Source organism: Trichoplusia ni, chromosome 24 (assembly GCF_003590095.1).
Source record: "Trichoplusia ni isolate ovarian cell line Hi5 chromosome 24, tn1, whole genome shotgun sequence".
In the NCBI taxonomy this organism is placed as follows: domain Eukaryota; kingdom Metazoa; phylum Arthropoda; class Insecta; order Lepidoptera; family Noctuidae; genus Trichoplusia; species Trichoplusia ni.
This window is the reverse complement of record NC_039501.1, coordinates 3767263-3788242: the sequence shown is the minus strand read 5'-3', so window position 1 is coordinate 3788242 and position 20980 is coordinate 3767263. Positions and strand designations below refer to the sequence as shown.

Sequence of the window (20980 nt, the reverse complement as noted above, 5' to 3'; positions counted from 1 at the left end):
TGCGATGTTTCTTTTTGTAATCAGTAAATGGGTTTTTGTTGCTACTTTTGTACTTTCATTTTTTGGCTTCAATATCAATGCCGTTTTAATATCGAAGAAGTGAAGAATATGTAATAGTTTTTAGCGTTCAACCAAAACAAAACAGAGCCTTATTAATAAGGCTTAATAAGTCTCCACTGTCTGTCTGGTTGTCTGACCATCTATTCGTCCGTCTGTCACCAGACTGCATTCTACAAACCGTTATAGTTAGACACCTAATGTCCTCACAGTTGATATATAACTAAAAACCAGAATCAAAATCATGTTTACGCAACCCTAGTAACTCCTATTATTTTCGGTCAAATCTCTCTCAATGGAACCAAATAATAATATTTCCCAAAACTTCTAACAATAAGGATACATTAAGAAATACCATATCCACTTACCTTATATTTAGTGGTCCATAAAAAATCGAATATCGATGTCGATAAAAATACATATACATCATATAACGTACCGATGTAAAAATTATTGTCGTTCTCAAAACCAGTAGGAAATTACTATTCCGGTCTTGCCTACAAAGAGACTGGATGTGGTATTAATATTAATATGTTTTCCCTTTAATATTGAGGTTTCGTTTATTGTTTCATTTGTAGGTCTTGTTGTTTTGAGTTTATGTGGTGGGGATCTTTAGTATTAACAGTATTAGGTGTATATTTTTTTTGTAATTTATAGAAATTTATATCTTAAGGGCATTTTACGAAGTAAAACGTTTTAAGTGTAAGTCAAAGTCAAACAAGGGTCTAGTACAAAGGCATAAGTTTATTTGTGGGTTATAAATTTATTTTTCAAATAACCGCATATGTGAAACGATCACAGGTTAAGCTATGCTTGACGCGGTTGGTCCGTAGATGGGTGACCATCTTTGTCATAACGAGTTCCTCCGTGTTTCGGTAGGCACGTTAAATTGTAGGTCCCGGCTGTTATTCCTACATCTTTGACAGTCGTTACAGGTAGTCAGAAGCTTGAAAAGTCTGACAACCAGCCTAATCAAGGGGTATCGTGTTACCCAGGTAACTGGGTTGAGGAGGTCAGATAGGCAGTCGCTCCTTGTAAAACACTGGTACTTAGCTGAAACTGGTTAGACTCGTAGCCGACCCCAACATAGTTGGGAAAAGGCTAGGCCAATGATGATGATTATGCCTTTTACAATTCTTGCTTAACCTATTATTATTTTTTTGTAAATAAATCATCTGTAAAATTTCAACTGTCTAGCAAACATGGTTTATGAGATACAGCCTGGTGGCAGACGGACAGTCCTACTTTGAGTATTTTTTAGTTTCATGATACAACCAGCAAAACACATTTTCTATTTCCAGAAACTACAATTTCGTTCCATAAATCCATTAACTGCATCTACGTCTGAAGCTATTGAATAACTATCATGCTGAAAGGATTAGATCGCTAGACCTCGGTAGACTTTGTGTTGCTGAGTGCTAGTCTGGGATCTAGTTCAATTGATTAACACTGCTCGGGAAGGCACCTTTCGTGCACTTCGGAATCACCTCTATGAATCACCTACTGATTCTCTACCCAGTTAGTAAATAGGAATCTCAATACAGCTTGGTAAAAAAAAACTTTGAGGCTGAAATAAGCAAAAAACACGACCCAAAAATAGGAATTGTGCTTTTCAATAACATGTACGTTTTTCAGGCATTTTCAAAACGTTTAATGACCAATTCCAAAACGTCACTTCTATGGAGAAAAATCGGAAGTAGGTAAACACCACGTTTTGTACTTAAAAAAAACCTCCTTAGTTTGCCTAATAAACGACATGTCAATTTAACATACAGGTGAAAGATCTTTTATCCAAAACTACGCTTACATATTATTTAAAGCCACACTGATACCACATTTAAATTCTCTACATCCACGCCATTGTTATGACGAGCAAAGTCCGGTGTGTTTATCATGTATTTTTTTCGTGGGCCATAAAATAAAACCCCTTTTTACGGGCAACCCAATTACTTTTTACGATCTGATGTCCTATAATATTGCTATCATATAGAAATACTTGCCATTTGTACACGTAATACTATTGTGGCCATTTTTCTTTTTAATGGGGCCGAATATAATTTTTCATGGGCAGAAATTTTGGGATTGAAAGTTGGAGATTAAATTTATGGGATCTTTATAGCTTGAGATATATTTAAGAGGTTATTACGGTGTGAAGTGTATGTGTAAGATATAAAATATATTTTTTATATTGAAGCAACTTTTTACACCTTAATTCAATTATGTGTGTAAAACACGTGTGTATGTGTATGTATACAAATAAAAATGATCCAGTGTGGGTGAGAATCCCAACACTGAGGGTGTCTTATGGAATCGTAAAAAGAATAGTGCTAAAACTTTAAATACTTTACATTTTAAATATTTTAATAAATTCAAAAAATCTTTATTTGTTTATTAACAATTTAATTGTATGATGGGACTGTTACATTGAAAGATTCAGAAAAAAAATCTTTCATGCCAAAAATGACTACAATTACTTGAATAGAAAATATTTTACGAAAATAGTCACCCAAAAGATACCTCGTAATACAATACCCATAAAACATAAATAAACAATTTACAAAAAAAGAAAAAGTAACAGATGAACAAAAACATAATATTTCTTTTGAAACAAAAGCTAATAATTCACAGAAATTAAAACCTAATAAAACCACACATCGTTCATTAGATCGGAATACATTTATTCCTTTCATTTTCAATTCATTAATTATAATCTTGGAAAAGTATCACTGCCTCTCGTAGTGAACCTTGCGGTTGATAAAAAGAGATGCCGTTCTACGTATTGTATTACTCTATCTCCCTTCTTATACTTTATGGGGTAGTAGTCGGTGTAAAGGTTTATTGCTAAATGCAATGAATCATTTTAATTGTCTTAAGCTTTAGAAAGCGCCAATATAGTGATAGTTTATTTATAAATGCGATCAAATTTCAGCTTTATTTATTGTTGAATATGATTTGAATTTCTTATTGCTGATGTGTGTGTATTATGGGGTATATCTCTTCTTGCTTTGACTATTAAGAAATAGATGTGAATGTTTCGTTTTTTATTGTTTACTCATTTTGATTTCACACAAACTAAGGATATTTTTTATCACATCGAATTGTTGTGAACTTTACATAGATATTTTACACAGGAGTTTTTTTTTAACTTGAAACAGATAATGGTCTTTGATCTATTCAAATACGATACAGCTGTAAATGTTTCAAATAACCAGTCTGTTAGTTCTCAGAAATTATTGTAGAGAAGTTGTATTTGATATTGTTAGTATACTTCTTGTTTTGTCCTGAAATGGTTCTAGTATTGTAGTTTGACCAATTAGTGTCTGAATTTTGTAGACCATTGTGATCGTTATTGAAGACAAGTTTTGATTTGACTGATCTATTGAGAAATTATTATTTTTGACGATAGCAAACACGAGGTATTTACTTATCCTTATCTAGGCTATTAACCTAGGCGTTAACCTCAGGAACTAATAAGCTGATTTTGAAAAAAACTGTTTAAAAAAGATAGACTACTTTTATTTTTCTTTAGGTATATAAACCAAAAATCCTAGCAAAGAGTACCTACGACCTGCGACTGTACGTGCGACTATATTTCCAATTTCCTCACCAAGATGAGGGTATCCTGCTGCTAATGAGGCCAGAATTGTGATTTTATTAATTTTGTCATCAGGTCAAGTACGCCCCAAAAGTGAAGATGCATATCAAGTCTGGTGCCAACGGGAAGATCCCTGAAGGAGATGATGTCGTTATAGGTAAAATTTTATACCCTTATATTAGGAAATACAAATTTATTTATAAAGGAAATGGTAGAAACAGCAATAAATAATAAAAAAAATCTAGCAAAGTAAGATTTATGCCTTATGGAATTTAATCCTGTGTCGCGAGGGGTTCAACTAATATTCAAGTCACATGCACAAAGAAACATAGACTCAGGATCGATTACACAAATGCTTGTCCTTCGTGGGCATCGAACACGTAAACGTGCACTCGACACCTTTCTTTCAGTGAGATTTGCGAGTTGACTGGACTATCCATACAGTTAAAGAAAGATAATCTTCCATAACTATTTTATTGAATCACACAGACTTATAATTTTCCATATATACTTATAAAACTGCTTAATCAACAGCCTGCAAAGCCGACGCAAACCCATCAAACCTGACATACAAGTGGTTCCTAAATGAAAAACTCATCGAAGGAAATACTACTGAATTGGTGAGTACAAGAAATTAATAACATATTATGTAGAAGTATGATTTAAAATCTGAATTATTACCGAGGATTCTAGAAAAAAAAAATCATGTAAACTGGATCTTAAAATGTCAATACCATTAATCTCCCCATATACTATTTAATTGTTGAATTTATCCTGATTATAGCCCATAGCTGACCGTGAAGTGTGTGACTTTGATCACACTAATTCCATTACTCTAGGTCTCATCTTTAACAGTTCTCACCCTTGGCTCAAGATCAAAGTTTTTTATGAGGATGTAAAAACTCTTTATGAAAATAAAATATGTTATTATTGTTATAGCTAGGCCTAGACTCTTTCCATACAGTTATAGTTTTTCATATTTAACACACCTAATTTTGTTAAAACAGCATGTTACAAACAACAACGAATAGCTAAACTAATAAACGTTAAATAACAAAATCCCATTTCATTCAACAGAAAATTTACAACATAACAAGAAAATACCACGACGCTACAATCAAATGCATTGTCTTCAACGATGTTGGGAACAGCGAAGAAATAGAGACACTTGAAATTACATGTAAGTTGAATTCACTGTTTTAGAAACTCTAATGTATAGTGCAACGTGAACATTCTTTGTGGGAAGGATTTTGCATATGCTTTTGAGGAGCTTGTGATTTACAACTCTACAAGTTGATCAATCACATGCTAAACAGTTTGGACAGTCGTTACGGGTAGTTGGAAGACAGTAACCCTGACAACCAGTCTAACTAAGGGGTATCGTGTTGCCCAGAAAACTGGGTTAAGCAGGTTAGACAGGCAGTCAGTCCTTGTAAAACTTTAGTCTTTAGCTGCATCCCGTTAGACTAGAAACCGATCCAATCATAGTAAAGCTTCATCATGATTTGATATGGCAAAGGGGTCCAGAGTCGAACTCGCAAGTCCGTCGCTGCGGCAGTTCACAACTAGTCGGAAGATCTCGATAATACGCGGATGATTCTTAACAAGAATTTTCCATTAAAATATCCTCTTCTATAACACACTTCTACTTCTACAAGAATTTCAAAATTAGACACGTAATTGTTCGCAAGGAATTGTTTGAAACAAATCTTGTAGCATCTATAAATAGGTATTAATTTTCTTGTATTCTGCCTGTTATTGAAGAACGAAAAAATACATCGTGCTTAGAAGTATAAAACTTTCCCGTCGTAACATAAAAGTATTTATTTTAAGTGGGTTTAGTATAAAAATATCTGCAGTAGAAGAAGCAATAGATTAGTAGCATTTCTGCACAAATGTTTCAACGAAAGAGGCAAATTTAAATCACGTGATTCAAATGAAAAGTAAATGCGAAAATTCCATCAATTATACCATTGTTATCTCAAAACATCACGTGACAATGACTGGAAGCGAAATTCTCAAATTTCTGTTAGAAATTGTCAGAATATGCCAATATCGAAACATATTTGAAGCGTGTGTGAACTATGTTGTATCAAGCGTAAACGCCAATCAAGCTCGTTTAGACAAAGCATTCGATAGACTTGATGTTCAGATAGACATGGAGTATCTATTTAAGATACTATGATAACTTCTACTGTTGCTATGTTAAAATATAGATGTGATGTATCACTTTTTATAACCTGTTCTGCGTTGAGATCACTTATAAATATTGTTAAAGCAATTTAAGCAGTTTTTATAAAGTGGTATATTATTTGCATGATGTTTTTCATACCTGCTATCTTTTTCGTTTTGAAACCAATGAAAGTATCAAATCTCTCAGTCACTCTAAGGTTTCCTGTAAGAGAACCCAACTATGGATAAAACTCGCCTTTGTACATGAACTTTCCAAGAACATATTGTCCAGGCGTATATTTATGTGCATATTTATAAACAAACAAATAAGTATAATGAAGCCAATCGTTTTGATTTTCTTATCGATCAAATAACCTAGTTCTTGTACCTCTGTTATAATTACGTGATGAAAATACAAAGGTATTGACTTCCTTTTCTATTTTAGATGCACCAACCTTCAGGAGTTTGCCAAAAGACGTGGAAGCAGAAATTGGCACAAGTGTCACTCTAAGTTGTGATGTTGATGGATATCCTCCTCCAGAAATCAGATGGCTACATCATGAAGAAGATCAGATGATTGTAAGTATTTTAGTTAATGAAGAAATTTAAGTTTAAGATAAATGTGCCTTTGCTGATGATAGTGTAACTGTATACGTAGGATCACAATAAATGAAAACAATACAACTGGTAATGATGGTTATAATTATAAAAAAAAACATCAGCCAAATTCAAATTTCATTCATTATTTAGCACTTACATCAATATCTAAATTTGACCCAAAAAAATCACGTCAGCGAAAGGAAAATACATTTATTAAAACAGTAACGATCATGCATAACGTTATAACAATGAATCAACATAAAACTCATTCAGAATCAGAGGTACAAAAATTAAAAACATAAAAGTACAATTCAACAAAAGAATTCCCAATTATCAAAGCGAAACAAATGTCCAAAAACAGCCGGTACAACGAACAGCGTACAAGTTGGTTCGTCATGAATAATTACGTAATACACCAAAGTTGTATGAAATCGATGACCGGCGTGCTTTCGTGGACATTTTAATATCAAAGTTTCGCCGTTAGCTCGTGAAATATTCTAAATGGTGTTTATTTTGATTTGAATTCATAAAAGCCATAAAATATACAATCTCCATTGTTTGGCCATGGATTTATGCGGACTTGAAGTCGAGATGGGTTTCTGGAGTTACATAATGTAGTCGGACCCTATTATTGATGTCGTATAAAAAGGTAAGGCTAGTAATTGCGGTCGACATGGTTAGATGAAAAGGTGCTGGAACTGGGATAGAGCAAAATGTCTCGTAAAAGTTTACATATATACGAGTACCGAGATTATATAGTTATGTTTTTTTGCTCTATTCATGTTAGGAAGATTAATAAACCATTTGTACTTTTTTCATTATCATTGGCCTCGGCCTAGCCTTTTACACGGAGCGACTGTTTTTTTCATTAGTGAATTGAATTTTATTTTGTCTTAGCTGATAACAACACTCATACATATTTACGTAGTATCTGCATCAGATAATATAGAGCCTAATAGAAAATTATTATTAAATCTAACATTCTGAAATCTGTTGTCTGAAATTTACTGTAATTAACAATATTCGGATAATAGCTTAAATCTAACATTTCCAATCATAGCATTTGAATTCCGATACACGTTCTACAAAATATACCTCTATAGTCACGAAACAAACAGTGTCTGTAATTAAATATTCAGTCTCGAATACAATAGGTATTGCTTCAAGCAATTCTAAAACAAGACCTTTACCAATATCAATTCTTCTCCGTCCCTCGCAACACATTGTAATTCAACTAATTGGCCGACATGTACACAAGATTCCGTTTTAATAATTGATTTTGTTTCAATATATAAACCAGTTTCAATTACATCTCCAATATTAGGTATATTTGGACCAAAATCAATAACCCGTTCTAATTGTTTTGTTTCGAAACTTATTTCATTTGTGGTATTTACTTTGTGTATTGTTCGCGTAATAAAATTGTGTGGTGTGATTTGTTTGTTATTTGTTAGCCTAATTGTTTTTAGTTTTGACTTATGATAGTCTTTAGATATTGTTTCTAAATAATTAGTTTTCTTCACTTTGTAAATGTTAGAAATGATATTTTGTTGGTAATTACTTACATTGCTTAAGCTAAGCTGCAGGGATTTTCTTGGACTTGAGTCTAGGAATAAAGGATTTTTCATATTATCAGTATCATATATAGAAATGCATAAAATGTATCTTTTTTTTCTCGATATTTACCTTGATTTAAATAAAGCGTAAGCTCAGATAGCATTAATTTGCAGAATTATTTCATCAGCAAAAATCGTAACGTCATTCATAACCGCCATTTACAATCATACGTATACTTTAAGATCTCAATATTCATACAAAATATGCAATAAAGCCATAACATTTAACATTATCTGATATTACTGATGCGTGGGTGTCACAAGGCGGTTCAGTTACAAAGCAATCGTTGTTATCTTGATTTGTACTAACAAGGTTGATAGCTGTGTGTGACTTTTAAAGTTTCGTCTCGTCTTGAATTTTAAAGGCTTTGTCTATCTACAAAGCGCTGGCTGGAATTCGACATTTGCCCAAGATTAAAAGAATCCCACAATTGCTTTACTTATTTCGTTAAATAGTATTTACACAAGCAACGTCTCATCAAATTGTATTCCGCAATTAACATGGGTCATAACGCAATTAAAACATTTTTTCCTTTAAAAGACAAATTCTGTCCTAAAACAAATTCCAAGACCAATGCAAGCATTTATAAAAAACGACTTCTGCATTAAAGTATGAAATCCCTGTGTCCTCCCGTTGGGCTGCTCAAACATTCAAGTCACTCGTCAAGCCAAGCATTCATGGAACACACAAATACTTGTCCTATGCGGGGATCTAACCCGAGGTAGGTACTTCGCTCTCAGTAGGTTTGGCGTGATGACCTCAACCACTTAGCTATCCGTGCGACCAAATTACTTCATTGACCTTAAGTGTCAATATTCACACTTCAGCCTTATTAAGTTTTACAACAGTATTAGCTACTTTACCTACAATCATGTCTTCGTCAACTACAACACCTTTCTGTTTGATCACTACTTTGACTATAGTAATCACATTAGTTTTGTTGACCAATTCGAAAGCCAAATAGTCAAATCTGATCCCAGAATTTGTTTCTTGTTCAGTAACCTTCCAAAGAGTTGATTGAAATTTTGCGTGACCATAGAATGACCTTCGGAAGTTTCAGCATTGTCATTCAATATAGCCATTCTGTTGTTTGACTGGATAATGTTTGCTTTTTGACTCTGTATTTGTAAATTTCAATTATTTTATTCGAGAAAATCAGATCATTAGATGATTTTAATAAATGTCCATGTTTAAAAACGGTAATAGTTGGATTGACTCTATGTTAACTTTCTGGGCTGATATTACAAAAAAATAGACAAAAAGCTCGTCGTAGCGTTTTTCAAAAATTTGTTCGAAAGTAGGGTTTCAAGTCTACAATTATATGTCTTCAACAAGCAGCCGAACAGACTATTGAATCAATTTAAAATTAAAACATCGTTTCTGATCCTGTACCTATTTATTTTATGACAATTACCTTGCACCTCTGCTTGCACTTGTCAGTTAATTTTATTCATTGGAACCTATGACTTAAGGACCATTTTTGTTCACAGCGTGTTGGGAGAACAGCTAATCTGACACTAACCCTTGACACCCACACTTCTGGGAAATACCTGTGCAAAGCTAGTGTCGATGGATACCCAGAAATAGAGGCAGAAGCTTCAGTGTTCATCAAAGGTAAGAGTTTTATTCGCATTTTTGTTTCTGGAAAAGGATTTAATGTCTTTACCGTTGTATGTATGTATATTATTTTATCCTCATAAAAGTCAAGCTTGGAATGCAAGACAAGCTTGTCATAGAATATACCAGCATTTTTTTTTGTATTATAGCAAGCTATTATTTTTGGGTATATAACCTTTTTGTCACAAACCGTTGTAAACTATTAAATTTCTATCGATTTCAGAGTGTTTTTGTACATGAAACCTCTAGATATTTATAATTTACTAACCAACTACGAAGTGAGTTTCTTGATATTTTAACTTATACTTTTTAGTCAATTATGTGTTACGTGAATTCTTCAAAACAATTGTATCAGTATTATGTAAATTAAGTACAAACACTTACGTATAAGTCGTCTTTCTGCGTACAAGTTAACGATATGAAATAAAGTAATTTCCACTAATTCCATTGTATAATTGTTACGAGAAACGTCGAATACGTACAGTCAGCTACAAATTTTGGTTTACACTGCCCCTATTTTAGTAATCCAACCTCTTCGTGCCTCTATGTGCTTTTGATAAGTCTCGTTGCCGTTTTGAAGGCCTGATAGTTATATTTTTAAAAGACCCCTCAAGGAATTCTTGTATCGCGAGGCTTTCTCAAACATTCAAAGTCAAATGCTTCCACAACGCATTTTTTTTTAATTACTCATAGTAAGTCATAGTAAGTAAATTCTAGTTAGAAAACTAAAAAGATATCCTAAGAGTCTCTATTGACCATTACGGCAAAAATAAAATTATAATTTAAAAATCTGATTGTTTCCACCGACTTTTGGTCCTGACTGTACAAATTAAGTATTCGATGAAAAGGGAGGGTTATATTATCGGAATGTTAAGGTTATACCTTGACCTAAATCCATTCAAGTTAACTTGACACAGACTTCTGAAAACACTTGAATTTCTAAGACTCATTAAATTTTACGATGAATATACTAGGGTTGTTATGGATATGACATTTCGGATACGGGTATAATATATCGATAATTTTATGGGTTTCGGTTACGGTTTCGAATATGAAATTATTCCTGATAGTGTAACTTAGTTATGGATAGATTTAAGCAGTTATTTGATACAGACTAGTTATGAAAAAAGATAGCTAATTGCTAGATGTACCTATATAGGCGGTCAGGTGTATTTGGAAATACTGTTGACTCATCGATTGTCATCATCAACATCATCAGCCCGTCTCAGTCCAACACAGGACATAGGCCTCTCCCAGCCTTACAGATCGAATCTGAATCGAAGTTTCGTAATCATCCAAAGTAATCTAAAAGCTCAAGAAAATGTAAATAGGACTACGTAGTCAGTAATTTTGTGAAGAATCTACGAATATAAAATATAAAACGACCTTATAGTTTAAAAGGTAACTGTCAAAAATGACAAAATAAAATTATTGTCATTTATAAACGCCAAAATATCCGAAACATAAATCAGTTTCGGATATCCATACGTTTCGGTTACACGTACACACAGCCCTGTTATATAATTGGTCTTATTTCTACAGAACACTCGTTTCTTAGTAGACAACGTCCGCCAGTTTCTTTCATAAAAAATAAATGAATTCCTACCCGGAGTCCTACGCTGAATGGCTCACACATTTCTAATGAAAGTCCCTACTACGTTCGTTTTAATTAATTATTTTATTATACGTAAAAATACGTTATAGAATATTCTTTCCATAGAAGTACTTTCAATAAATGTAATTGGGTTGTTGCTTTTAATAAATCGGAGAGATTCGTGTTTCCATGTGATTTTCTTTTGTTATTTTTTTCGTACTTGGAAATATGTATTTTGATGGTTCATTTTCAGTTTTCTTCTCTGAATGTCATATATTACGATAATTAATTTGTGGTTAGAGGTTTTCTGTTATAAGATTTTTATATTTGTATTTACAAATTATATTATATGATTAAATTTGAAGTAAAAAAAACAAATGATCTTTTTTATAGGTACGTTTTTGTCTACCTAGGGTACAAATTTAGGTTCGAGAAGTAAGTTGTAATAATAAATTTTACAATCTTGCTATAACACCCAAGAAAATTAACCCTTCTTAATGTGTTAACAATTATCAAATATCTTGAAGTGTCAGGTGTAATACCATAATGTATTTGATCAAGGTCCTAGTTTAAATCAGCCATCTTTTTGCAATTGTTAAAATGTATACTTTAGAACGGATGTTTTCAGCAATCTTTTGGCAGCAAAATAATAGCCAAATTTAACTTAAGTTAAAATTTCACACAATTTAAGAATTTTTTAGAAATCTAATTATAAATTCTAAAGTGATTAAAACCTCTTTATATTTTAGTTACAATTAATTCACCTAATTTGCTAATAAACTATCCAGTTAATAATTTTGGTTGACAGCACTTCAGGCCACTTTAGTTTTACATAGTTCCATGGGCATAATTAGGTGAACTTTGATATTATCAATGGCATGAAATTTAACTAAGTACTTTATGTAATGGAGTGCAATGTAAACTATAGTCTGTTTCCTATTCCATTGAGATTTATTTACATGAATTTGAGTAGGCATCGATAAAAAAAGAGATGGTTAGAATTTTGTAAGTGGACGATGTGAGGCAGAAAGGAGGGAGTTAAGCTGAAGAAAGTATAGGACAAGAAGGTATAGAAAATATAGTAACGATGTATGAAAGTAAAACAAAAATTATCAAAAAAAAAATTGTCTTGATGAAATGACTTGGAGTAGACTCTCGTAAAAGATTAGGAGCAGAGGAAGAAACAGAAGTGGTAACCAAAGGTTTTTTTATTTCCACAATCATGGTCCAAGACTCCAGCTTTGCAGAAATGTCAATCACATACCAATAAGCAAATCGGTAATATCTATTGTAGTTTTCAAGATGACATGTATTGGTTTGACATAATATACATGTGGATTAAAAAAAAACAAATTTATATAGAACAAAAAAAAAGATGACACGTCTAAAAACACTAACGTCACATTCCGTTCGAAATTCGAATTTGTTTTCAGCACGATCCTCTTTATTCGGAATCCTTCGTACGTTTTTCTGACTTTTTTTTGACCTGCAAATCACTCCTTTCGTTTTCGAGTCGACTAACCATAGTAGGGGTCTCGTAAACGGGTGGTATATGAATGTTGCGAGGGAGCGAACAAGGCGTTTTATAGACCAACCGTTTCCCCTACATAGCTTTGTCTATCATTACTGTCAAGTGGATGAATATATTGTCTTAGATACCAACTTGTCTTGATACTAACCTGTATTTGTATTATGGAAAAGGTATCTGTTTTTATTTATTAGTTTGCTTAGGGTAGAACAATTATAAGGTTGAATGACTGGTGAACTGGTAGAGGTTGATTGGAAAGATAAGGTCTACAAAAAACGAAAAATTGAGATAGCTTCGTAAGTTCCGACGAAAATAGAGGGTTGTACGTTCAACCGCTGTGTCTGTACCACTTAAACGGGAAACCGATGATGCGGGTTCGTTTAATAAGTCACGTTTTTTTTATTTTACCTTGTAAATATTAATATTGAATAGTCAAAAACATAAACATTAACTCTAAACTAACAAAATAATTATTATTTCGTTTTTTTTGTGTCGTTATAGATCCATAAGGTTCAGATCCAATATAAGTATATACAAAACAGTTTTATTTAACCTTCTCGTTAATTAAATTTAACATAATTCAAAACGATAATTCCAAGAACTTTCAACCTAATATTTTCAGGAATCTTTAGTTGTTATAAGACCTATATATCTAGTCACAAATTAATTCATCTAACAAAGCCTATTTCTAGAATAATTAGTAATATTAATCAGCTGTCTAAATAGGCCTTACAATCGGGGTAACTAACAAAGGATCGGTTTGTATTAACCCCTCAGCTACTGCTCAATATAAACTGGTATATAATTAGCCATAACGTACAGTCAGAAACAAAATTCTATTATAACAATAAATTATACCGCAAGTAGGTAGTGAAAAAAAATTTAAATGAGAATTAAAAAACTCAGATGTACTGGGATTTTAAATTTGTTATTTTTGAGATTTAACATATTCATCCGCCATTTTGTCACGGCGGACATCTTGGATCGAATTTCAAAAAGCGGCTACAAACACACTCTATGTACTTTCATATTGGCTTATAAAGAAACCGATATATCGGAGATTTTTCTAAGGTGTGTACACTGCTGCGTAAGAAGTACACTGGCGGACTTAACTTTTTCACCATAATCTTCATCAACCATTCCTAACCCCGCCGCGTCTGCTCATGATTAAGGACTCCGGTTGGGTCCGAAACTAGTCGGGCTACCCCGATAAATACGCGTGAGTAAACGTTAATGTTACATCATTTAATAACATACCTAAAAAGATAAAAAATCCGTTCCGGCCATCAACTTTTGTTGCTAACAGTACTTAGTGTTTATAGCATTTTCATTAGTCTAGACTGTCGATGTCTGATTTCAACAGCTGTGAGTTAAATTTAATATTTATAGAACGCTGACGTAAGATCGGGTTCGTAATATCAAACGCCTAAATTTTAGTTCGGAGTTATTGCGTTACTCGAAATAGAAAATAATATATTATTTAAAGGAGGTTATTAATAAACTAGCTATTGCCCGCGACTTCGTCCTCGTGGGTAGAAGATATAAGTTATGATTTATACCTTATACTTATACCTGCCCGGTTTTTTTTCACATTTTCCATTGTATCTTCGCTTGTATAAGTCGCAGCGTGATGGTTTATAGCCTAAAGTCTTCCTCGATAAATGGTCTATTCAACACAAACATATTTTTTCAATTTGGACCAGTAGTTCCTGAGATTAGCGCGTTCAAACAAACAAACAAACAAACTCTTCAGCTTTATATATTAGTATAGATTATATTAGAAGGTTCAATCCTGGTTTAGTTTTAATTACGCTCAAGTTTAAAAGGTTATCTGCGTTGATGATAAGTTGTTTCGATTTCTGTGTTAATGTATTAGGTATGTTTTTCGCATTCGTTTCTCAGCAAACTGTCTTTTTCATTATATCCCGCTGTCCGATGGAAACGAAAACCTAAAAATAAACCCTTTTCCTGTATATCTTTTTAATGTGTGAAAAGTCTTTGTTAGTTCACAATATGGTGGTCACCTATTTGTATGAAGGATTGCAACGCATTGCCATACACCGACACAAAATCGCAAAAGACGTAGCACGGCGGATCAGATTTAGTCAGTAAGAGTCTGACTAAATGGCTGAATAGTGGTCACCTAATATCGGACTAGTATAGATATAGTAGACTAAAATAGTTTGACAAAAAATAGTCCATGAATGTAAGTGCTTAAACTTTCTACAATAGTGAAAGATACCTACTATATTATGTATCTGAAACCATAACACATACAATCTAATAATAAATTAACGTACACAGTGTATAAACGATGAGACCTTCATTATACAGCTTCACAAAACCAATTTATTAAGACCCCATATTGAACTAATCAGGCATCAGATCAGGTATCCATGTAATCAGAACGTCTGCCTTTAATTATCGCCGTACACACTATTAACACGACTAATATCGATCGACTTGCTAATTGTACGTGAAGTCTTCGTGATTAGAACAATTAAAAGTGGAAGACGTGGCTAAACATTATAGTAGACAGTGGACTAAAGGTACTTCGTAAATAATTTGAGTATATTATAACCACATACATTGCTAGCTATGGTATACAGGAAGATAATTAAAAGCAAAATAATATAGATCAGTGTTAATTCTTTTAACTTACGAACCGAAAAAGATGAGGTATTATAAGTCGTGTCTGAATGTGTATTTGTCTGTGTATTGTAGTTCTCAAATGGATGAACCGATTGTGATTTTGGTTTTCTTTGTCCGAAAAGGGGATTTGTCGGGAAAGTTAATAGCCATAGATTATAAGCAGTCCAAGATGGCTTTTATTAAATGGCGGTGGATAACATTTTTTTTACAATATATATGGGTATGACATGAAAGTGCTTAAAAAATATATACTGGAAACGGACAGAATTTTATTAATTTATTCATGTGTCTAATCTTCAAAGACTTAATTAAGTATTTGAACAACCAATTAATGGCCAGTAATCAGCGTTACATACAATACTAAGAAATCGAAACACCTGTGAAGCCTTCGTTGAGCGATATGGACGATATTCACAAGATATCGCTTCGCCACTACAAAAAGCTTGTGGAGTTCGATAGTAGCCACATAAATTCGCATTCTAGCTATGGTTGGCGCGTTCTAATGGCCACAGTCAGGAATTTGCGACTACCTCGTGCGTGGGGTTCCACACAGTCCTATGTTTTACGAGTCAGGCTGTCTAGCATGAGGAAATTGAAGCAGGCTTGACCTCAGGAAGTTTAACTACTTCTTATGTGTCAATCATGTGACAGATAGCTCCTTTGTATTCAGTTTCATTCAAAAACATGTAAGTTACATTCACATTAACACTCAGAATCAGGACAAGTACTCGTGGATCACAGAAACGTTTGTCTTGTGGGGATCAAATCCGCGACACATCGCGTTCAGTTGGTTTTAGCGTGGTGACCACAACCACTGCTAATCGTGCAGTCAAAATTCCCAACGATATATTTAAAATGATTATATGCATACTAAAATCAGAATTCTTTGCAGGACCACCTAAAATAGTATCAAACCAGACGCAGTTTGGATCACAAGGAGACACAGTGAACATCGAATGTGCCGCCTTCGCTGTACCCAGAATCGACAATATTGTATGGACGTTTGACGGCAAAGAAATTGATGCTATACATGATCAGGTAAAGTTTATACAAAATCTTTAGAATGACAACGCACTAGAATTTAAGGGACATCATTTTTGCATTAGATTTGAAGTATTTATTGATACTGGCACTATTGCTGACATACTTAGATATCAATTGTGAAGGAACCGTATAATCAAAAAACCCGGAAAATATTGCGTAAGGGACAGAGTTTGTATCTACACTTTAGAAGAAAAATAACAACTCTGTTTATTGAATCATGAAAAGATTAAAAACTTAAGAGGTAAAAATATGTCAGATGACAATATGTAACATTCGTTAGAAAGTACTAAGCAATACATCATATGATTCTGGTAGAATACCTTTATTCAATGATCCATTTATATCCAGGACTACGCCTTCCTTGAAGAACTTCAGCCAGCTGGAGTAGTGAACTCAACCCTGATCATCCGTGAAAGCCAGTCCAAACACTTCGGTGTCTACAAATGCAACGTCTCCAACGACTACGGAAGCGATACCATGGAAATCGTCTTGAGGCCTAACAGTAAGTAACTTTATGGTTTTTGAACAGTCAAGACTCATGTAGACGTAAATATCGTAAGAGTTGCAATACATTGCGGGATCGCACAGGTCAAAAATGATGTACCATGGTCGGCAAAAATCTTTCCACACCGTATAATTCATACATAAGTGATTATTGAAGCAATCTAAAAATTAAATACGATGCAAATGACATTGAACATATTTGCGATTAGGTTAGTTGACTAAAATAAGCGGTTAAGTGTGAGTGCAGAATTGCAAAACTGAAGCTATTGTACAAAATAGGCTTAAGGCTCAACAAACAAGTCATTTGGATTACCAATAAATTTGAGTACCGTTGCTGCTTCGATTTTCGGCAACAAAATCATCTGTGAAAATTTCGGCCGTTCATGAGATGCAGCCTGGAAAGACGGTCAGACAAACTGAGGAGCCTCAGTAATAGGGATCACTCGCATATTAATTTTAATAGCCAATAAACTTAACACCTAATTAACAAAGATAAAAAGGTTAAAAAACATTAAGAACGTGAAATAGATAACAACTTTCTATATTATCTGTATCAGATTTCATATCTAAATAATGACGACAACGTTTTGTTTTTAATTAAATCCCTTGAGTACCAATTTGTTTCCAATATACTATCATTGATATTGACCAACGCAATCAGTTCTATAAACAACTCTATTTAGGGTTCCTTACGCAAAAGGTAAACTTCATCCTAGTAATACGAGCTAAATATTCAGCTGTACTGTCTGTACTTCTTCCACCAGACTGTATCTCATGTATTAAATAACTGCTAGTGATATTTTCTTTTGATGGTGTTTTTCTATTGTGTGTATAATCAAAAATAACTGAAAATTAAGTCAAGCTACATTTAGTACGGTCCTCAAATTGATAACTGTCATTTTTTTACTTAATTCATTTGCCTTTGCCTTTCCATACGGGACCCTCAGTGCCATGAGTCCCTACTCCTACTTCACCGGTTTATTTTATCATTTCTTTATTGTCTTCTTAATCTTTATCCTTATCAAACAAAACATTTAGACGTAAAAAAATCTTATGTGTATTTGATCTTAAAACGTGATGAGGGTTCTCATTAAACTCATTGTTTTTTATCAAGTATTTTACGAGATTCTAAAGTTCTTTACGATTTCACATTTTACGACTGTTTACAATGCAAGGATATTGGTTTAACGTATTTTGGATTCGTTGCTGTTTTGTTTTATACTTTAGTGCTATTTGATCCTTTGTTTGTATCAATTTAGGTTAGTGCGGTGTATTATTTGACAATACAATTTATTCCATAGCTGATTTTTTGGAACTCTTTGACTTAGGGTCTATTTCATCACCGCCATATTAGTTTCCGCCAAATTATTTGACAATTTTTCTTATAAAATATGTCAATTTTTCAATTTATATACCAGATAGCGGTTTTGCAGTCATTGTGAAACAGGTAATAAATGCTAAAGTAAAAAAAATTGCTATGAACGTTAAGGGCAAGGGGCAATGGGGCAAATGAGAATGGCATGAGCAAAGGTAAGCGTATGCCCAACGGTGGGTTGTTCAAGCCAAAGACGAAGATGTTGAAATAAATAAGTACGTAGGAGTAGACGTAGGTCAGTCAATTTTGACAAATTTATTCAAATCATGACAGTTGTTGTTGCCTCTTTGCTTTAAAAATATAACATCAGTATTTTATCAGCAGATTAATTATGTATTTACTTTCAAATTACTTTATTGAGTTTATTAGTCCAATGTTTTTGATACAAAAAGATAAAACTTTGATATTTTCTAAATTTTGAATGAACGTGTAACTTTTTATCAATTGAATGGTTGACTTTATCTAAATTGCATTATTTGGGAGAATTTACGATAAAATCGTTCCATTGTACGTGATTAGTTCCATTTTATTTTACTCTTGCTATCCGTCTATCGATAACTTGACTATTTACAAGTTTTGAGATAAGTTAACTTAACCGTATGGCTCTTGGACCCACTTGAATGGGTTGTCGTTTTCATCTTAGTACATTAAATGTAAATTACTATTATGTTGCATTCCACTTTCGTGGTCAATATGTTTCAAAATCAAGAATCTGGCACTTGTATTATCTTTGTATCTTCTACTTCTTTTCAAAATTATGTTGTATTTGGCTTACAAACTCTTCAAAATCAGTTAAATATTGTAAATTACTTGTTAAGAATTGTAAACAATAGTTCAAGATCGCCTGACTATTTCCTGTCCCAAATAGAGTTCTTAATCTTGAAAGGTGTACAATATACGCAAAAGTATATTTTTCTAAAACAGTTAAGTTAGGAATTATCATAAACTATTATTTAGGAGTAGTCATCATGTTAGTCTCACGTACTATCCAAACTAAAGCTCCCAATACAAGTCCAATTTCAGTTCCCTTCAATTTGTTAGAATAATTGACATTCTTCAGTCAAACGTTAAAACCATTTGGCCATCTGGCTACGTCACTATTATTCTCATGGCTGACAGCGCCGCCATTACAGTTCCAACAGCCGTGCATTATCGTAAATGTATCGCCATTTTGACTTTATAACCCTCACATAAGTATATCCCATCCATCTTTGGGCCTTTACAATATTCCGAGTTATTTTTCCGAAAGGTTTCCACTTGATTGGTTTTAGGGTTTTGTGTTTCGATCTATGTTGATGGAGGGCTCGTACTAAAATTTTTGTTCGCCAAAAATCTAGTTTGATGAATTACGTGTGTTCTTTTTTTGGGTATAATATGGGTCTTGCGTTTTGATAAAAGCAATATTGAGTCCATGAAGGGCTAGTTTTTTGTTCGTAGAACCTTACTTGCGACATTTTTGGAAGCAATTTCTTTATTTTTGGATTAATTGCGTAATGAAACGGGAGAAAGATGAACTGACAGAACGTTTTTGGAAGTATAAGTAGTGACGTGAGGCAAAAAATTGCAATAAAAATAATTATTCCATGCCTACGAAGTGTCGAACAAATTGAGTTCTTAGTCCAAAAACGTTTATATTAACAAAAACTTTTGTTGTAGAAACATTCCCACTCCTCCTGATCCTATTTGGAGTGACATCAGGCACAATAATGGTGGCTGCAGTGATAATGCTGGTGATACTATGTCAAAGAAAGCAGAGGAAGAACAAACAATCGCAAGTGGCTGAGAAGCCTGATGTGACAGTGACTGCCGAGGAGCTTTATAAAGAGAATGATAGGAACTCAAATATTAGTGATCTGAAGTTAGAACTAAGGCAAGCGAATGGGAGCTGTGAAATTGTAAGTATGGATTTTATGATTCTAATTAGTTTGAGAGAGTATAAAGTAAAGTTTTCAGTGGTAGGTGGACGATTTTACTTTACAGACAATTGAACAAAATAAACAATTTAAGTGTTTTTCATTAAACATATAATTTCCAGGGATCCTTAATACATAATGCAATGTACCAGCTATTTAGTGAAATAAGCAGTCATTTATTTAAATGGACATTAAATTTAAATCATGTTTATGTATGAATATCAGACGCATTCAAATTCGAATGATTTCAAATTCGAAATGAGTAGCATAACGATTAAATAATATCACATTCTAAAAGAAGCTTTCGCAATCCAAGAAAGGATGAAACAATTAGTTCCTTACGACATATTAAATCAAACCATTTTTTCCAGGATTACTCTAATACAGGATCGGACAGCACACTATGTTCGAATGCCAAACTTGGCAGTGGTATACCACTAGCTGGTACAGTTCCCCTATCATCTATAAACCAGACGAACACATACCAGCCGTATAGATATAGCAATGACTACACCGATCCGGCGTACGCTGATTGCTATAAGGTAATGGAATTTGTAATGTCTATCAATATTCTATTCCATATCTTGTTTGATCTTGGAAAGATGTAACTGCGCGTTTGTATTTGGTTGGGATGATTTATTTGTAATTGTTCCAGTTAAAGAAGCTTTAGGTTTTTGTTTTGAATCCTTATTGATGATTTTTATTATTTCTA

General features: G+C 33.3%; 1 protein-coding gene across 2 annotated transcripts in view; it reads left to right on the top strand.

Moving 5' to 3' along the window:
* LOC113505074 (irregular chiasm C-roughest protein-like) overlaps positions 1–20980 on the top strand; it is a 113224-nt gene that overhangs the window by 87833 nt on the left and 4411 nt on the right. For both annotated transcript variants that reach the window (XM_026887582.1, XM_026887583.1), the window contains 9 exons: positions 3728–3809; positions 4187–4272; positions 4730–4832; positions 6270–6403; positions 9532–9655; positions 16325–16470; positions 16825–16978; positions 20012–20250; positions 20640–20810. In XM_026887582.1, the coding sequence (XP_026743383.1) occupies positions 3728–3809; positions 4187–4272; positions 4730–4832; positions 6270–6403; positions 9532–9655; positions 16325–16470; positions 16825–16978; positions 20012–20250; positions 20640–20810 (1239 nt within the window). The remainder of the gene's footprint in view (positions 1–3727; positions 3810–4186; positions 4273–4729; positions 4833–6269; positions 6404–9531; positions 9656–16324; positions 16471–16824; positions 16979–20011; positions 20251–20639; positions 20811–20980) is intronic.